The 20,690-nt window shown below is 26.9% G+C and overlaps 3 protein-coding genes across 4 annotated transcripts; all 3 read left to right on the top strand.

Moving 5' to 3' along the window:
* The first annotated feature begins 3,013 nt into the window (after positions 1-3,013).
* LOC112638157 (lysosomal aspartic protease-like) lies at positions 3,014-5,732 on the top strand. Its single transcript, XM_025409293.1, has 5 exons — positions 3,014-3,155; positions 3,304-3,426; positions 3,491-3,626; positions 3,856-3,948; positions 4,028-5,732. Exons 1-5 carry the CDS (start codon positions 3,103-3,105, stop codon positions 4,190-4,192), a joined length of 570 nt encoding a protein of 189 aa, XP_025265078.1. The 5' UTR covers positions 3,014-3,102; the 3' UTR covers positions 4,193-5,732.
* Positions 5,733-6,710: 978 nt separating this feature from the next.
* Positions 6,711-10,497, top strand: LOC112638154 (lysosomal aspartic protease-like). Its single transcript, XM_025409283.1, has 8 exons — positions 6,711-6,917; positions 7,285-7,535; positions 8,256-8,368; positions 8,502-8,725; positions 8,876-8,998; positions 9,063-9,207; positions 9,435-9,527; positions 9,607-10,497. Exons 1-8 carry the CDS (start codon positions 6,856-6,858, stop codon positions 9,796-9,798), a joined length of 1,203 nt encoding a protein of 400 aa, XP_025265068.1. The 5' UTR covers positions 6,711-6,855; the 3' UTR covers positions 9,799-10,497.
* A 3,392-nt stretch (positions 10,498-13,889) lies between these two features.
* LOC112638155 (lysosomal aspartic protease-like) lies at positions 13,890-19,012 on the top strand. 2 transcript variants are annotated; one of them, XM_025409288.1, is made up of 8 exons: positions 13,890-14,071; positions 14,442-14,653; positions 16,741-16,853; positions 16,987-17,213; positions 17,306-17,428; positions 17,494-17,644; positions 17,869-17,956; positions 18,056-19,012. In XM_025409288.1, exons 1-8 carry the CDS (start codon positions 14,007-14,009, stop codon positions 18,064-18,066), a joined length of 990 nt encoding a protein of 329 aa, XP_025265073.1. In that variant the 5' UTR covers positions 13,890-14,006; the 3' UTR covers positions 18,067-19,012. The 2 variants fall into 2 exon arrangements, with proteins under 2 accessions (XP_025265073.1, XP_025265072.1); XM_025409287.1 differs by having other exon boundaries at positions 17,869-17,976; positions 18,056-19,011.
* Positions 19,013-20,690: the final 1,678 nt, after the last annotated feature.

The following is a 20,690-nucleotide window of genomic DNA, read 5'->3' as shown; positions in this document are numbered from 1 at the left end:
AGGGGGAAAAAAAAGGGGGAGGAAAATTTTTCAAAAATAAAAATAGTAAAATCAGTATAATAAATATTGAATTTAAAAAATTAACCTATTTCATTGTGATCGCAATCGATTTTCTGAGATCCTAAAATTATGTAAATGTGGTTGCATCCATAGAACGATAAATCTTAAATAGAAAGTTATTCGTGCAATACATAAGAGTTTTCGATTTTAATAATGTTAAAAAAATCATTCTGTCCTTGCTCGATTTAATAAGAATTAGATGTGAAAAATTACACTGGATTTAGTAAAATTAATCTTGGAACTATCTCGTAAATGGACGATTTTCAATTAAACAGTTTTGTAAATATATTGTAACATAATAACCACTATCCACCAGATTTCTGGGTTATTCCGGATTATCGCTGATGCTGTTTCAGCTAACATGAAATAATTATTACAAATTGATTATAAACATTACATCGTTATTATTATTATGAAATGCTAATTACAATATATGTTTATATATGCATGCTATATATGTTTGAAATATATCAATTCGGTATCAAACTTTATAAATCAGGACGAATTTGATACAAGGAACTAATAATAAAATTACATTAAAAAATTACAAATTTTTATTCTATAATGTGTTTATCTTATTATATATGTTATCTTATTACACGTTAATTTTATAATGTAATTGAAGTTATCATCATAATATAATTACTTCCAGTGTTGAAAGTTATCTTATTTCGATAAATTAATGACACATTTTTAATAAAAAAGTATTTCCTTATTAAAGATTTATTATTTGTATACAAAATTTCATATTGTTACATTTTTTCAAATTTACATAATATATGCTAAAAGAATGTATAGTAGAAATATATATATAGAATTAAGTCCTATATAATAGATTTTTAAGTTTTGTACAGTATCTTAAGTTAAAATATTCATATTAATATTATTCCAAATTTAACAAAACAAATCGTTATTGCAAAAATTTCTGAAATTAATAAATATTTAATATATATTATATTCAAGATTATGTATATTTTTCTTGTTCTTTAAAAAATCCCAAAAATTCATCAAAAAGGTGATTCATAATTACATAAATATAGTTTTTCCGCACAAAATTATATAAAAAATGTTGGTTAATTAAAAAACTGCTTTTTTCAAACTTCCTACTGTAAAGTTAATGTTGCATGATTGCCTGTTTAGTCATTATAAATGTATTCTTTCGAAAGAATTATTTCTATTATTAATCATAAATTTATGTAATTAAACGTGTTAATTATCAATACACGATCATGCAAAATATGATATATTTAAATTTAATTTATCGATGGAAATCCATTAAGAATTTTCAAATGTTTCGCGCATTCTTTATCTGTTCAAGAATTCACAGAGGGACACGCGCGATCATAATATATATATATAGCGCTATCGAATACCGATACAGTGTTAAGGTAGAGTTAGTAACCGACAACACTTTATTTTTCTGTGTATCTGGTCATAAAGTGTCGAAAGAAAAATGTTGAAATTTTCACGAATCAAGATTTCAGCAATAAATGAATTCTGAAATATGTTTCGTCTTTTCGTGGTGGTGACGGTGCTCTTTATGACAACTGACGCGCAATATATTCCGTATATATTTTATTTTATATTGGCATAATAAATATCGAAAGTATAAAGATGAAATCTTTCTCGTATCCGATTTCTTGGATTAAACGCGTAACTTGAGCAAATGCAATTAATACTTGAATATAAGTTGGATAAAATTTCTTGGTCAAAATATATGTTTTTATTTATTTGTCAAAGAGTAAATCAAATAAGACATATTTTTGAAAAAATATGTCTCATTATTCTTTCGTAATGTTCGCTTTTGTTCATCTTGCTTTTATCCCTATTTAAACGACAACGTTAATATAAATTTTTTTAGAGGTCATCAAATATATCTGCATTCACAGAATGTTATTTATGTTATTTCAAGGGATTATCTCAGGCGGCCGCGTATAAATAAACCCAAATTGCAAAGAGTTCCTTTAGATTATAATTCTACATCAGTATGTTTGACCAACGTCGAAAACGTGATTTATATAGCACTATTAGCATTGGGAACTTCACAGCAAAAATTTAAAGTTGTATTTGATACCAATTCCTTATATACTAAGATAATTACTAAAAAGTCCAAAAATTCTGTTGCTTGTAAGTAAATCGTTTATATATACATGTACATGTATATGTTTTTACTTTCAATTTATTAAATAAATTTCATTTCATCAATATCGATCATAGATCTAAGCTTAAACTTCAATTTTTTGAATCCGATATATATATATTTATCTACAATATATTTTTCAAGTATAATCTCGAGATTTAAAAAGTTGAATATATACAGATCCATATTTATTTTAATTTTATAGTAATATTTAATATTATACTGTAAATATTACAATGACAAACTTTGGAATTTGAAAATGTTTAAATTAATTGAAATAATTTATCACATTCAAACTTTAAAAATATAAGCAAACATTGATAAACAAAGATGATTTATGAATTAATTCGATAAAACCGTGTACATGTACAATATATATAATTATTTAGGAAAGAATGTTGTATATTTCATATAGATTAAAAAGAGAATATATCTATGCACATTTAAAAAAATATTTTAATGTTGCTAATTTTCGATATTACTGAATATGCTTCACAGCGGCACGTAGTCAATATAATACGTCTTCCAACTCATATATACCAAATAACACATCATTTAATGTACAATTCCTCGATTGCAATGTAACAGGATTCCTATCTACTGATACAGAGAATGTAAGTCATTATTAAATAAACATTCTAATTTAATTATAACTAAAATTATAGTTTAAACATTTCTTAAGCAATCGTGTTATTTTTTTGCGCGGCAATGACGATGTATTTCAATACAAATTTTATCGTAGGTTACCAACATCAATGTAGAGAAGCAAACATTTGTAGAAGTGGCAAACATATCAGACGAACATATATTTAATTTGTACTTAAATATACTAACCAAAATATGGTGTTATTGGCCTGAGTTATTACCAGATATACGGTGGAATAAGGACTCTCTTCGACTACATGATTCAACAAAGACTAGTGTCATCACGTATTTTCAGTTTTAATCTAAATAGGTACATATCTTTTTCACATATAAGCATCGTATACCTATTTAAACGAGATTTTTTAATATTAAAATAATATTTATATTTGCTCATTAACTAAACTTAATTTTAATTATCACACTCATACATATTGCAATATAAAGAACATAATTTGCAGAAACGTTTCAGCCGATTTAGGTGGTAAATTTATATTCGGTGGTTCCGATCCTGCTTATTACGAAGGAAAATTTACATATGTTCCTGTTACTCACAGAGGAATATGGCAAATTACCATTGATAGGTACGTTAATTTTTAAATTACATTAATCATGTTTCAACAAATTGTTAACGTCATCGACTTGTAGTATCCGACTAAATAATTTTACTTGGTGCGAGAAAAGCTGCCAAGCAAATGTTGACACAAGTACTTGGAAAATAATTGGACCAGAAAAGGATGTTTCACTTATTAATCGACTAATTGAAATTAATTCACATGGAAGTGTAAGTAAACAATATCTTTCAAGCAATTATATCTTTCACAAAGCACGTAATCTTCGATAGACGAAAATAAATTATAAAAAATTAATAATAGCGATAAAAAAATAAATATTAGGTATGTTCAAATGAAACATTAATTTCTATGGAACAATAACGTTAATTCTCGTTTCCGAAATACGTATATTCGTTAAATATGATTAATTGCTAATCTGATATTATCTTTTATTTAAAGATAAACTGCAGTAGAATTTTTCATTTACCTACAATCACGTTTAATTTGGGTGGTAAAGCGTTCGATCTTACCGGTAAAGATTATATCATTCGGGTGAGTGCTAAAAAAAAATTATTTAAATTATTTAAATATGTATAAGAGAAGTTTATATCGTGTATTTAATTCTGCTTAGCATCCAGATGATAAAAGTATATGTGTAACCGTCTTCTGGAAACACGACCTAATATACGACGATAAAATGAAATGGATTCTGGGCATACCATTTATGGGTCGTTACTACACCGAATTTGATATGGAGAAAAACCGAGTGGGATTTGCTTTTGCGAAAAATGTATAGAATTTATCAAAATGTATAAAAAATCTTTCACTTTCACTTTTTATTGTGTACTTTATCATAATTTTTAAATTATTTGTTTAATTTTCGATTAAAAAAAAATTTAATTTTTTAATCGCTAACCGACAAAGTTCGCAGATTATAAATGTGAATTTTTGCGTAATGCTTACATAACTTCGTATTAATTTTCAATAGCAATATTTTATCGTGAAAGCAACTGATATGGGCTTATAGTTATTTGGAATGCGAATTTTTGCGAGTAATTGCATTCGCTAAGGTCATTGTTGCATGGCCGTCTAATCGATATAATCAATCTATTCTTTCGAAAAGCTGATTACTCCTTCATTATCATTCTTAATTACGCGCACACTTAATAAATTATTTTAAAACAATTTGTTTTAATTATAATACAAAATATTAAATAAAATATTTTTACATTTGATTGATCGATAGAAAAAATGATCAATAAAAAAGGTTATGTTTCGAATGCAAGTGATTGTATATATAACGGCCGTCAAATGTCAATGTAAATGATAGCTCTAGTAGACGAGTACAATTTCTTTTTTGTATGTCGTAACGTACAGAAAGAAATTTACTGGAAATTTCGAAAACATGTTCCGCTTTCTCGTGATGACTGTGATGCTGACGGACGCAGAAATCCAAAACTAAGTTCATACATTGTATTGTAAGTTTACGTACATATCAGTATAATAATTATTGAATTTATAAATATTGATCTGTCTCGTCGTGACAACATTCGATTTTCAGAGATCCCAAACTTATGTAAAACTTATGTCGTGCAGTGCAATAAAAGTTTTCAATTTTATAATAATGTTATAAAAATCATTTTTTCTTCGCTAGATTTAATAAGAATTGGAGATAAATGATTACACTGGATCTAGTAAAATTAATCTTGAAGCGCTCTCGTAAATATAACATTTTTGCGGATAAAAAATTTCAAAAGTTTTCCCGTTTAACTTCCTACATCTTCGTATGTGAACAAGAATTAATATGCTTCCGTTTCATGATAGAATAGCTCGTTGTCACCGCTTTAAAATAATCTTGTTTTAATATAAAATATTTCCAAACCGCATTAGATTATCGATTTGTCGACTGGATTTTATTTGTATTATGCATCATGTGTTTTTAAATGCATATTTGCGATTTTGATGTTGAACACGACAAGCGCGTTTTATCTGATTTATTATATTATATAAATTGTTAGAGATTGTGGTGATAAATGAGCGATAATATGTTCCACTTTTTTTCATCCAACTAAAAGAAAATATCTCGGTCATTTTTTTTCAAATACTTGCGTAGATCAGGAATACTGGAATCGATTGCGTTCGCAGATCGAAAAATCGATATTAGCTTTGTTCATTTGCTTATGCATTTGCTTATGAATAATTTTATGAACGATATCTATATTGTAACAAGTAAGCATTATCCATCAGATTTAGATATTTCGGATTATCGCTGATGCCTGTTTCAATCAAATTTGTAATAATTTGATTATAAATATTATAATGTTATTTAAAACAAATTGATTATAAATATTATAATGTTATTATTATTTATGAATGTTAATTACAATATATATTTATATATACATGCTATATACGTTTGAATTATATCAATATTATTAAATTTTTTAAATCGGGACTAATTTAGCAAAGAGACTAATAATAAAATTACAATGAAAAAATGACACATTTTTATTGTATAATTCGTTTATCTTGTTATATGTTATCTTATTATATGTTGATTTTTACAATGCAATTGAAGTTATCATCATAATATAATCCTTCCCATTATTGAAACTTATCTTATTTCGATAAATTAATGACACATTTTTAATAAAAAAGTATTACCTTATTAGATATCCATTTTTTCTTTCACAAAATATTTCATATTGTTACATTTTGTCAAATTTACATAATATATGCTAAAAGAAATGTATAATAGAATTATATATAATAGAAGTAAGACATACATAGTATAGGTTTTTAAGTTTTGTACAGTATCTTGAGTTAAATATTCATATTAATATTATCTCAAATTTAACATAACAAATTGTTTATAAGAAAATTTTTGAAATTAATAAATATTCAAATATATATTTCAAGATTATGTATTTTTTCTTGTCTTTTTGAAAACCTCAAAAATTCATCAAAAAGGTAATTTATAATTACATAAATATAGTTTTTCCGCACAAAATTATATAAAAAAATGTCGGCTAATTAAATGCTGCTTTTTCCAAACTTTCTATTGTTAAATTAATGTTGCATGATTGTCAGTTTAGTCGTTATAAATGTATTCTTTCGAAAGAATTGTTTCTATTATTAATCATAAATTTATATAAATAAACGTTAATTAAGAATATGCGATCATGCAAAATATGATATATTTAAATTAAATTTATCGATGGAATTCCATCAGGATTTTTCGAATGTTTCGCGCGTTCTCTACCTATTTAAGCATTCAACAGAGGGACACGCGTGATCGTATATATATACCGCTATCGAATACCGATACAGTGTTAAGGGAGAGTTAGTAGTAAACGACACACTTTATTTATCTGCTTTATGTGATCATAAAGTGTCGAAAGATAGTTGTTGTTGAAAATTTTAGGAATCGAGACTTCAGCAGTAAATTAAATCTGAAATATGTTTTGCCTTCTTGTGGGAGTGACGGTGCTCTATATGACGATTGACGCACAAATACAAAAGTCAGTATATATTTTATTATATTATATATTGGCATAATAAATATTGAAATTATAAAAATCGAATTTTTCTCGTATCCGATTTCTTGGATAAATGCGTAATTTGAGCAAATGCAATTAATACTTCAATACAAATTAGATAAAATTTTTTGGTAAAAACGTATATTTTTATTTATTAGTCAAAAAGTAAATAAAATAAGAATATTTTTGATAGAGTGACTCATCGTTCTTTCGTAACGTCTATCTTGCTTTTATCTCTATTTAAACGATAACCGTCATAAATCTCTTTGGAGGTCATTAAATACATAAATCTCTTTGGAGGTCATTAAATATATGTGCATTCACAGAATGTTTTTTATGTTACTTTAAGCATTTTATTTCCAAACTTTTGGCCCGAGATGGATCTTCCTTCAAATTTACATGAAGGCGCTGACCGCAAGTTGCAAAAAGTTCGTTCAATTCGACCTTTGCCTTCAGTACGTTTGACCAATATCGACAACGTGACTTATTATGGCACTATTAAAATTGGAAATCCACCGAAAGAAGTTAAAGTTATTTTTGATACTACTTCCCAATATCTTCGGATATTTCCCAAAAATTTCTCCACAAATCCTGTTCCTTGTAAGTAAATCGTTTATATATACAAGTATATGTATATGCTTTTACTTTTAATTTATTAAATAAATTTTATTTCATCAATATCGATCTTAGATAAGCTTAAACTTCAATTTTTTAAATCCGCGAATATATATATATATATATATATATATATATATATATATATAGGTATATACACTATAATATTAAATATTACTAACAAATTAAAATAAATATGTATCTGTCTAATATACAACTTTTTAAATCCCAAGATTATACTTGAAAAATATAATTGTATATATATATAAATATAATTGTGTATATATATATATGTATATATATATATATATATATATATATATATTCTATCTACAATTATATTTTTCAAGTATAACCTTGGGATTTAAAAAGTTGAATATTACACAGATACATATTTATTTTAAATTTTTAGTAATATTTAATATTATAGTGTAAATATTACAATGGCAAACTTTGGAATTTGAAAATGTTTAAATTAATTGGAATAATTTATCACATTCACTTTTTGAAGATACAAACAAACATTGATAAATGAAGATGATTTATAAATTAATTCGATAAAAACATGTATATATACAACATAAATAATTATTTACAAAAGCATGTTGCATATTTACTATAAATTAATAAGATAATATGTCTATGCATATTTTTAAAATTTTTTAAATATTTCTAATTTTCGATATTACTGAATATGCTTCACAGTGGCACGTAGTCGAAGTTCGTCTTTCAACCCATATATAGTAGATAATAGAATATTTCATGTACCATACCACGATTACAATGTAACAGGATTCCTATCTATGGGTACAGTGAAAGTAAGTTATTATTAAATAAACATTCTAATTTAATTATAACTAAAATAATAGTTTAAACATTACTTAAGCAATCGTGTTCTTTTCTTTGCGTAGCAATGTACGATGTATTATTTCAATACAAATTTTATCGTAGATTGCCGACATCAATGTGGAGAGGCAAGTAATTCTAGAAGTGGTAAACATATCCGGCATGCCAAACAAACATATATTTAAATCGTACTCAAATATATCTGACCAAAAATATGATGGTATTTTGGGCCTGAGCTATCAACAAACATTCGAACCACTTTCTGTCTTCCAGAACATGATTGATCAGTGGCTAGTGGCACCACGCGCTTTCAGTATTTATCTAAATAGGTACATATCTTCTCTACCTATATGCATATCGTATACTTATCTAAACGAGATTTTTTAAAATTAAAATAATATTTATATTTACACATTAAATATACTTAATTTTAATTATCACACTCATACATATTGCAATATAAAGAACATAATTTGCAGAAGCTCTTCAGCCGATTTAGGTGGTAAATTGATATTTGGTGGTTTCGATTCAGCTTATTACAAACAAATTCTTGCATATGTTCCTGTTACTCGCAGAGGATACTGGCAATTTACCATTGATCGGTACGTTATTTTTTAAATTACATTAATCATGTTTCAACAAATTGTTAATGTCACCGCTTTGTAGTATCGAAATGAATCAAGTTAGGGGGAATACTTATGAATGGTGCCGGGGAGGCTGCCAAGCTATCATTGACACGAGTACTTGGAAAATAATGGGTCCAGAAGAGGATGTCTCAGCTATTAATCGACTTTTTCTAAGTAATATATATGTAAGTAAACAATATCTTTCAAGTAATTATATCTTTCACAAAGCACGTAATCTTCGATAGAGAAAAATAAATTATAAAAAATTGATAATAGCGATAAAAAAATAAATATTAGGTATGTTCAAATGAAACATTAATTTCTATGGAATAATAACGTTATTTCTTGTTTCCGAAATACATATATTCTAAATGTGATTAATTGCTGATCTGATATTATCTTTTATTTAAAGAAAACCTGCCGTGGAATTGAGTATTTACCTTTCGTAACGTTTAAAATACGTGGTAAAGAATTCGATCTTAACGGTGAAGAGTATATGATTCGGGTAAGTGCCATAAGAAAATTATTTAAATTATTTAAATATGTGTAAGAAAAGTTTATATCGTGTATTTAATTCTGCTCAGAATCCAGATAATAAAAGTACATGTATAACCGTCTTCTGGAAACTCGAGACAACATATAAATATAATGTAAAATGGGTTCTGGGCATGCCATTTATTCGCCGTTTCTACACTGAGTTTGATATGGAAGGACACCAATTAGGATTTGCTTTGGTGAAAAACGCTATCGTTCATTTAGAAAATGATTATTCTTAATGATGATATGTAGAAAATCTTTTATTGTCACCTTTTATTATATACTTTATCATCATTTTTAAAATAATTTATTTAGTTTTTGGTAAGAAAAAAATTCAATCTTTTTTAATCGCCTATCGACAAAGATCACATACTATCAATGTGAATTTTTGAGTAATATTTACATAACTGCGCCTTAATTTTCAACAACAACTACTTTCTCATGAAAGCAGCTGATATGTGCTTTTTTGCGAATTTTTGCGACCAATGTCATTTGCTAAGTTCATTATTGCATGGTCGTCTATTCGATATAATCAAACTATTTTTTCAAAATGCTGATTTCTCCTTCGTTATCATTCTTAATCCCGCACACAATAATAATTTATTTTAATACAATTTGTTTTAATTATAACACAAAATATTATATAAAATATTTTTAAATTTGATTGATCGAACGGATGATAACACAAATATGTTTCGAATGCGAGCGATTGTATGTATAACAGTCGCCAAATGTCGATAAATGCTCTAGTAGTCGAGTACAATTCCTTTTTTGTATGTTGCAACGTACAGAAAGAAATTTACTGGTAATTTCGAAAACATATTCGGCTTTCTCGTGATGACTGTGATGCTGATCGACGCGGAAATCCAAAACTATGTTCATACATTGTATTGTATGTTTACGTTACATATCAGTAATAAATATTGAATTTATAAAAATTGACCTATCTCGTCGTGACAACATTCGATTTTTTGAGATCCCAAACATATACAAATATGATTGCATACATAGAACAAATCCTAAATAGAAAGTTATTCGTACAGTGCATTAAAAGATTTTTCGATTTTATAATGTTATTATTATAAAGTTATTCGTGCAGTGCATTAAAAGATATTTCGATTTTATAATGTTATAAAAATCATTTTCTTTTTGCTCGATTTAATAAGAATTAGGTGAAAGAGTACATTGGATCCCTTTCTAAAAATCTAATAAAATTAATCTTGACGCTCTCTCGTAAATAAAGTATTTTTGCGGACCGAGAGTTTCATAGATTTTTCCGTTTCACTCCCTAAATCTTCGTACATGAACAAGAATTAATATGCTTCCGTTAAATGAGAGAACATCGTTCGTTTTGTCATCGCTTTAAGATAATCTCGCTGCGATCTAAAATATCTCCGAGCTACATCAAATTAACTTATCGACCTGATTTTATCTGTATTATGATTATGTATTTCTTGCATATGTGCACTTATATGCATAATGCTATTCGATAAGCGCGTTTTTCTGATTGTAATTTATATATATCATATTAATCGCTGAAGATTGCGGTGGTAAAAGTGCGAGAATATATCCCGCTGTTACGCAATTAAAAATAATATTTCGGTGTCATCTTCTCTCTATTCCAATTCCTGCGTAAATTGAGAGTACAGGAATGGACTGTGTGAGGAGATTAGAGAAAAAAATTGATATTTTCTCTGTTCTTGTTTAATAGATGCCACGAAAATTTCGTTATTAATAAAATTAGTGCGCGATTTAGGAACGCCTCTCGACTTTTTTGGATGCATAAAATAAGTTTCATTAAAGAGTTCTTTGTAACTGATGTTATATTCGGATACCAAGGTTTCTCAGGTTATAGTTAAATATTAACAACGTACAAAATTAATTATCGAATTTTGATTATTATTTGCTATTTATTTATATTGGTGTTGATAAATATAATAAGAGGGGAAAATACTACAGGTAAGTCGAAGATGTGCGAAAAAATATTCATATAAATTATTTCAATTTTGCTTTCAATATTATTAATAAAAAAATGATGTTCTTTCATAGAAAATTATTTTAAAAAATCTCGAAAGTGAATGTATCGTGAGCGATTGAAATATTTTGCACGAACTTAAACATAATTTCTGACCAAAAAACCCACGCTCTCTTTCTTTGATTCGCCATCGCCGCAAGTAATCCGTTTACGAAAATATTTATAGGGAGGATGATATAGAATTCGCGTAGCATGTCTCTGTTTTGGCGTGAAATCTCCATCGTGATGACCTGTAAACAGCAGCTACGAAAATCATAAAAAATTCAAAAATCACAAACAGAAATCATAAGCAACAGCGCTTATATATTTCTTGTTTACTTAAATATTTTTACTGATGTTAAATTGCTAAAACATGTAGGGATTGGACTATGCCTATTTTTATTTATACATACATTTTGACAGTCAAATAATGAAATAACTTTCGATGGAGTTTTTCATTAGGAGTGCAATTCATTAAGAAGTATACTTGCGCGAAATCTTTTGTTCTTTTCGAATTAAAATTGTCTTTTTAACAATTGTTTCAGCTTCTCTTTCGTCATCTAAGATAAAACATAATATAATATTGCTTGTGAATAATTTGGCTTAATATTATTAGATATAATATATTTATATCTCTTCTCTAGACATTTTTATAACAAATATCATCGGATGACTTGCTAGGATTGAACAGCACAATGATTATAAGGGCTTCAAACACCGCCTAGTGATTTTGTAACGTAATCTCAATTAGAGATTAATCAATTAATTTCAATTAAATCGGTAAATTATATGTATATTGTAGTAAAATATTTGCTTGACCGCTTGGACTCCGTCCAGGACCGGAAAATATTGCCTCATCATTATCATAATAATGTAGGATCATCTCAGATTTTGAATCAATATACGTATTAGATTCCCTTATGCAAATCAATTAACACAAAATGCATTTGCTTATAAATGATTCAAGAAAATATATGAGATTATATTTATAGATGATTATTCAAAACATAACTAACATAACCATCGTACCTTCTCGATTTATGATTCTTGAGTTATGTTCGAAAAAGTGCAAGATAGATCTCACTTAATTTGAATGGACCTAATGGATTTAATGACTTCCCTATATATCTGGAATCTAAAATAATGATGTTCTACAACTAAACATTTGTACTCAAATAACCTCTAGATCTGATTATCTCGGATTTTTGCTGAAGCCTCTTCCAGTGGGATGTGAAATAATTTGATTATAAATTGATTACAAATATTACATTGCCATTATTACTTATGAATTTTAATTGAAATAAATTATATATATATATATATATATATATATATATATATATAACAAATACTATTTATGTTTGAATGATACCAATACATAGTATCAATTTTTTTAAATCAGGATGAATTTGTTAAAAAGAATTACAATTTTTTTATTATAATGTGTTTATCTTATTATATGTTTCTGATTATATGTTTATCTTATAATGTGTTTATCTTATTATACGTTATCTTATTATAATTAATTTAATTAATTTTTATAATGTAATTAATGTTATCATCATAATATAATGCTTTCCATTATTGAAAGTTATCTTATTTCAATAAATTAATTACACATTTATAATAAAAAAGTATTTCTTTATTAAATATCCATTATATGTTTCACAAAATTTCATATTGTTACATTTTTTCAAATTTACATAATATATGTTAAAACAAATGTATAATAGAATTATATATAATAAAAGTAAGATATACATATAAGAGTTTTTAAGGTTTGTACAGTATCTTGAATTAAAATATTCATATTAATATTATCCCAAATTTAACATAACAAATTGTTTATAAGAAAATTTCTGAAATTAATGACTATTCAAATATATATTTCAAGATTATGTATATTTCCTTGTCCTTTTAAAAAACCTCAAAAATTCATCAAAAAAGGTGATTTATAATTACATAAATATAGTTTTTCCGCACAAAATTATACAAAAAAGTGTCGGCTAATTAAATGCTGCTTTTTCCAAACTTCCTATTGTAAAGTTAATGTTGCATGATTGTCAATTTAGTCGTTATAAATGTATTCTTTCGAAAGAATTGTTTCTATTATTAATCATAAATTTATAAAAATAAACGTTAATTAAGAATACGCGATCATGCAAAATATGATATATTTAAATTAAATTTATCGATGGAAATCTATCAGGATTTTTCGAATGATTCGCGCGTTCTCTACCTGTTTAAGCATTCAACAGAGGGACACGCGTGATCGTATATATATAACGCTATCGAATACCGATACAGTGCTAAGGAAGAGTTAGTAAACGATAACACTTTATTTTTCTGCGTTTCTGATCATTAAGTGTCGAAAGAAAGTCGTCGTTGAAATTTTCACGAATCGAAACTTTAGCAGTAAATAAATTCTGGAATATGTTTCGTCTTCTTGTGATGGTGATGGTGTTCTTTGCGACGACTGACGCGCAATTTCTTAATCCGTATATATTTTACTTTATATTGGAATAATAAATATCGAAAATATAAAGATCGAATTTTTCTCGTGTCCGATCTCTTGGATTAAACGCGTAACTTGAGCAAATGCAATTAATACTTCAATATAAATTAGATGAAATTTCTTTGGTCAAAATATATGTTCTTATTTATTAGTCAAAGAGTAAATCAAATAAGAATATTTTTGAAAAAATGTCTCATTGTACTTTCGTAACGTTCGCTTTTTCATCTTGCTTTTATCCTTATTTAATCGACAACCGTTAATATAAATTTCTTTGGAGGTCATCAAATATATTTGCATTCACAGAATGTTCTTTATTATTATTAATTCTTTATTATTATTAATGTTATTTTAAGGGAATTTCTCTGGATTTGGCGGGGAATAACTAACACCAAATTGCAAAAAGTTCATAATATTTCATCAGTACGTTTGACCAATATCGACAACGTGATTTATTATGGCATTATTAACATTGGAATTCCACCGCAAGAAGTTAAAGTTGTTTTTGATACTAGTTCCGAATATCTTCGGATATTTCCCAAAAATTTCTCCACAAATCCTGTTGCTTGTAAGTAAATCGTTTATATATACAAGTACATGTATACGAGTATGCTTTTACTTTTAATTCATTAAATAAATTTCATTTTACCAATAAAGATCTTAGATAAGCTTAAACTTCAATTTTTTAAATCCGCGAATGTATATATATATACATATATATATATATATATATATATATATATATATATTCGCGGATTTAAAAAATTGAAGTTTAAGCTTATCTAAGATCGATATTGATATATATATATATATATTCTATTTACAATTATATTTTTCAAGTATAATTTTGGCATTTAAAAAGTTGAGGATAAAGTTCCGAATAGGTGAACCCTCCGATTTTTTTTAGACTATACTATTCTTTTGTATTTTTGTACGCTGATTACGAATATGATAATGAAAATTTGCGACTAGGTCATTTTCAAGGTCAAAACTCCAAAAAATTGCAAAAAATATCAGTTTTTTGACATTATTTCGATAAATATTCATGTATCAAAAAAATGTTTCAAATAAGAGTTATAGTTCTTGTAAAAATGTATCATTTATGTTCTATACATTTTTCGCGTAAAATTAAAAGTTTTCGAGAAAATCGACGTTAAAGACTAAAATTAGTGGTAAATAGGTAAATGACGGTATATGTTAAGTTGGGAGTGGCGCATAGGTGAACCCTCCGATTTTTTTGAGACTATACTATTTTTTTTTATTTTTGTGCGCTGATTACGAATATGATAATGAAAATTTGCGACTAGATCATTTTCAAGGTCAAAACTCCAAAAAATTGCAAAAAATATCAGTTTTTTGACATTATTTCGATAAATATTCATATATTAAAAAAATATTTCAAATAAAAGTTGTAGTTCTTGTAAAAATATATTATTTATGTCCTATACATTTTTTGCATAAAACTGATAGTTTTCGAAAATAATGAGATAAAAAAAAGATCCTCTCTCTTTGCACTAAGAAACATGAAAGAAAATATTAATATATTCTTCGTTCTCAGCCAAGTCCGGAGTCAACGACTAGGACGTGACAAAGAACTGACACAATTTTTTTTGTTTTTATACTTTTTTTTGTATTTTTGTATTTTTTAATTTTTTTTACATTTTTTTTCTTGTATAGAATTTATATTTATTAAATCTTCGCCTTACTAAAAATCTGATGAGTCTAAAATATACTAAAAATAGATACAGAAAAGATTAGCAAGACCCCTACGCAAGGTGTATGTGCGTATAGAATTTATATTTATTACATCTTCGCCTTACTAAAAATCTGATGAGTCTAAAATATACTAAAAATAGATACAGAAAAGATTAGTAAGACCCCAACGCAAGGTGAAAAGCATATTATGTTTAAAAGTTATTTTAAATTTTTATATATAATAGATATTAGCTATATCATAGGCGGGGGGGCTTCGCCCCCCCCGCACCCCCTCTTTTTCTGCTCGTACGTTTGCCCCTCGGGGGGCTTCAACCCCCGAACCCCCCTATAATATGCCCCCGACCTACTTTGTTCCCAAGTCGTTTTAATCCCAAAGTCTTTTATCCAAATTATTTCATCCCCAGAGTTTTTTCGAAGGAGCTTCTGTGTACAACTGAACGATGTGCAACGTCTTTAACGTCGATTTTCTCGAAAACTTTTAATTTTACGCGAAAAATGTATAGAACATAAATGATATATTTTTACAAGAACTACAACTATTATTTGAAACATTTTTTTGATACATGAATATTTATCGAAATAATGTCAAAAAACTGATATTTTTTGCAATTTTTTGGAGTTTTGATCTTGAAAATGACCTCGCAAATTTTCATTATCATATTTGTAATCAGCGCACAAAAATACAAAAAAATAGTATAGTCTCAAAAAAATCGGAGGGTTCACCTATTCGGAACTCCACCCGAAGATACAAACAAACATTGATAAACAAAAATGATTTATAAATTAATTCGATAAAAACATGTATATGTACAACATAAATAATTATTTACAAAAGCATGTTGCATATTTAATATAAATTAATAAGATAATATGTCTATGCATATTTTTAAAATTTTTTAAATATTTCTAATTTTCGTTATTACTGAATATGCTTCACAGTGGCACGTAGTCAAAATACGTCATTCAATCCATATATAGTAGATAATAGATTATTTCATGTAGGATACCTCGATTACAATGTAACAGGATTCCTATCTAGGGGTACAGTGAATGTAAGTCATTATTAAATAAACATTCTAATTTAATTATAACTAAAATGATAGTTTGAACATTACTTAAGCGATCGTGTTCTTTTTTTTGCATACCAATGTACAATGTATTATTTCAATACAAACTTTATCGTAGGTTGCCAACCTCAATGTGGAGAGGCAAACATTTCTAGAAGTGGTAAACATATCAGAGGAATATACAGACGAACTTGGATGGTACTCAAATATATATGACCGAAAATTTGATGGTCTTTTGGGCCTGAGTTGTTACAACATACCTGTCGGTGAAATAAAGCCTGTCTTCTACAACATGATTCAACAGAAACTAGTGTCATCAGGCATTTTCAGTTTTTATCTAAATAGGTACATATCTTTTCCACCTATAAGCATCGTATACCTATCTAAACGAGATTTTTTAATATTAAAATATTATTTATATAGAACATAATTTGCAGAAACGCTTCAGCCGATTTAGGTGGTAAATTGATATTCGGTGGTTCCGATCCTGCTTATTACGAAGGGGATTTTACATATATTCCTGTTACTAACAGAAAATATTGGCAATTTACCATTGATAGGTTCGTTATTTATTAAATTACATTAGTGATGTTTCAACAAATTAATTAATGTCATCGCTTTGTAGTATCGAAATGACTTATGTGATGTCGTCTAATTTTATTTTGTGCAAGAAAAGCTGCCAAGCTATCGTTGACACAAGTATTTGGAAAATAATTGGTCCCGAAAAGGACGTCTTACTTATTGATCGACTTACTAGAACTAATCCATATGGAAGGGTAAGTAAACAATATATTTTAAGTAATTATATCTTTCACAAAGCACATAATCTTTGATAGAAAAAAGTAAATTATAAAAAATTGATAATAGCGATAAAAAAGTAAATTATAGGTATGTTGAAACATTAATTTCTACGGAACAATAACGTTAATTCTTATTTCAGAAATACTTATATTTACTAAATATGATTAATTGCTAATCTGATATTATGTTCTATTTAAAGGTGGACTGCAATATAATTCCTCATTTGCCTATAATCAGGTTTAATTTGCGTGGTTTTAATTTTGATGTTAAGACGTTCGTTTTTACCGGTAAGGATTATATCATTCGGGTAAGTGCCATAAGAAAATTATTTAAATTATTTAAATATGTATAAGAGAAGTTTATATCGTGTATATAATTCTGCTCAGCATCCATATAATAAAAGTACATGTATATCTGTCTTCGGGAAACACGAGTCAACATATAAAGATGATGTAAAATGGATTCTGGGGATGCCATTTATTGGCCGTTACTACACTGAGTTTGATATGGACAGAGGCCGAGTGGGATTTGCTTTGGCGAAAAATGTATAAAATTTATCAAAATATATAGAAAATGTTTCATTGTCACCTTTTATTGTGTACTCATCATCATTTTTTAAATTATTTGTTTAATTTTCCATAAGAAAAAAATTTAATTTTTTAATCGCCAACCGACAAAGTTCGCAGATTATTAATGTGAATTTTTGCGTAATGCCTATATAACTGCGACTTAATTTTCAACAGCAATACTTTATTTGGAATGCGAATTTTTGCGAGTAATTGCATTCGCTAAGGTCATTGTTGCATGGCCGTCTGATCGATATAATCAATCTATTCTTTCGAAAAACTGATTTCTCCTTCATTATTAATCTTAATTACGCACACACTTAATAATTTATTTTAAAACAATATGTTTTAGTTATAACACAAAATATTAAATAAAATATTTTTAAAATTGATTGATCAATAGGACGGATGATCAATAAAAAAGGTTATATTTCGAATGCGAGCGATTGTATATATAATATATACGGTCGCCAAATGTCGATAAATAATAGCTCTAGTAGACGAGTTTCTTTTTTGTATGTCGTAACGTACAGAAAGAAATTTACTGGAAATATCGAAAACATGTTCCGCTTTCTCGTGATGATTGTGATGCTGACCGACGCAGAAATCCAAAACTAAGTTCATACATTGTATTGTAAGTTTACGTTACATATCATAATGATTATTGAATTTAAGAATTGATCTCTCGCCCTGATCACATTCGATTTTCTGAGATTCCAAACTTATGTAAAACTTATGTCGTGCAATGCAATAAAAGTTTTCAAACTTACAATATATAATGTTATAAAAATCATATTCTTTTCGCTAGATCTCATAAGAATTGGAGGTAAATGGTTACACTGGGTCTAGTAAAATTAATCTTGAAGTGCTCTCGTAAATATAAAATTTTTGTGGATAGAAAATTTCAAAAATTTTCCCGTTTAACTTCCTACATCTTCGTGAACAAGAATTAATATGCTTCCGTTCAGTGAACAGTTGTTGTCACTGTTTTAAAATAATCTTGTTTTAATATAAAATATTTCCAAACCGCATTAGATTATCGATTTGTCGGCTGGATTTTACTGTATCATGCATCATGTGTTCTTAAATGCATAATTGCGATTTTGATGCTGTAGGACACGACAAGCGCGTTTTTCTGATTTACGGTATCATATTAATCGTTAGAAGTTGCGGTAATAAATGAACGGTAATGTATTTTTTTCATGCAATTAAAAGAAAATATCTCGGTCACTTTTTCTCAAATACTTGCATAGATCCGGAATACAGGAATTGATTGTGTTTAGAGATTGGAAGAATCGATATTTGCTTTGTCCACTTGCTTATGCATATGCTTATGAATGATTCGAGAAAATTTATACGAGGTCAGAATTGTAGCTCAATTACTTAAAACGTAACTAATCATCATACGTTCTAGATTCATGATTCTTGCGTATCATTATGTACGAAGAAGTGCAATAGGTTTTACTTAATTTAAATGAATTTAATCCTAATGAATTTAATGACTTCTCTATATTTCTGGAGACCAAAGAGACGATTTTCAACTGAACAGTTTTGTATATATATTGTATCAAATAACCACTATTCACTTATTCTGCCTTGTCGCTGATGTCTGTTTGAGTCAGACCTGAAATAATTTGATTACAAATTGATTATAAATATCACATTGTTATTATTATTTATGAATGTTAATTACAATATATGTTTATATATCCATGCTATATACGTTTCAATTATATCAATATTATCAAATTTTTTAAATCTGGACTAATTTAGTGCAAAGAACTAATAATACATATACAATGAAGAAATGACACATTTTTATTGTATAAATTATTGTGTTTATCTTGTTATATGTTATCTTATATAATGATTTTTATAATGCAATTGAAATTATCATCATAATATAATACTTTCCATTATTGAAAGTTATCTTATTGCAATAAATTAATGACACATTTTTAATGAAAAAAATATTTTCATATTACAGACGCATTATTTGTTTCATAAAATTTCATATTGTTATATTTTTTCAAATTTACATAATATATGATGAAAGAAATGTATTGTAGAAATATATATACTAGAAGTAAGACATATATAGTATATGTTTTTAAGTTTTGTATAGTATCTTGAGTTGAAATATTCATAATAACATTATCTCAAATTTAACATAATAAATTGTTTATGGCAAAATTTTTGAAATTAATGAATATTTAAATTAAAAAAATATATAATGAATAGTGCTCGATACTAAATTATTATGTTGTTTTATATATAATGAATATTTAAATTAAAAAAATATTTCAAGATTATGTACACTTTCTTGTCCTTTTAAAAATCTGGAGAATTCGTCAAAAAAGATGATTTTTAATTATGTAAATTATGTAATTATGTATTTATAATTATGTAAATCTAATTTTTCCGCACAAAATTATATAAAGAAGTGTCAGTTAAT

The sequence above is a fragment of the Camponotus floridanus genome, unplaced genomic scaffold (genome assembly GCF_003227725.1).
Source record: "Camponotus floridanus strain SB8 unplaced genomic scaffold, Cflo_v7.5 scaffold250, whole genome shotgun sequence".
NCBI lineage: Eukaryota > Metazoa > Arthropoda > Insecta > Hymenoptera > Formicidae > Camponotus > Camponotus floridanus.
Note: the sequence above shows the minus strand (reverse complement) of the source record. Positions and strands in the feature narration are given on the sequence as shown.

Bases quoted from the DNA above. Each gene is read 5' to 3' on its own strand.
- LOC112638157 (XM_025409293.1), top strand. From the start codon at position 3,103: ATGATTCAACAAAGACTAGTGTCATCACGTATTTTCAGTTTTAATCTA. The intron at 3,427-3,490 runs GTACGTTAATTT...ATCGACTTGTAG, and splicing joins TGGCAAATTACCATTGATAG to TATCCGACTAAATAATTTTA. The intron at 3,627-3,855 runs GTAAGTAAACAA...TTTTATTTAAAG, and splicing joins AAATTAATTCACATGGAAGT to ATAAACTGCAGTAGAATTTT.
- LOC112638154 (XM_025409283.1), top strand. From the start codon at position 6,856: ATGTTTTGCCTTCTTGTGGGAGTGACGGTGCTCTATATGACGATTGAC. The intron at 6,918-7,284 runs GTCAGTATATAT...TGTTACTTTAAG, and splicing joins ATTGACGCACAAATACAAAA to CATTTTATTTCCAAACTTTT. The intron at 9,208-9,434 runs GTAAGTAAACAA...TTTTATTTAAAG, and splicing joins TTTTTCTAAGTAATATATAT to AAAACCTGCCGTGGAATTGA.
- LOC112638155 (XM_025409287.1), top strand. From the start codon at position 14,007: ATGTTTCGTCTTCTTGTGATGGTGATGGTGTTCTTTGCGACGACTGAC. The intron at 14,654-16,740 runs GTAAGTAAATCG...TATGCTTCACAG, and splicing joins CTCCACAAATCCTGTTGCTT to TGGCACGTAGTCAAAATACG. The intron at 17,645-17,868 runs GTAAGTAAACAA...TTCTATTTAAAG, and splicing joins GAACTAATCCATATGGAAGG to GTGGACTGCAATATAATTCC.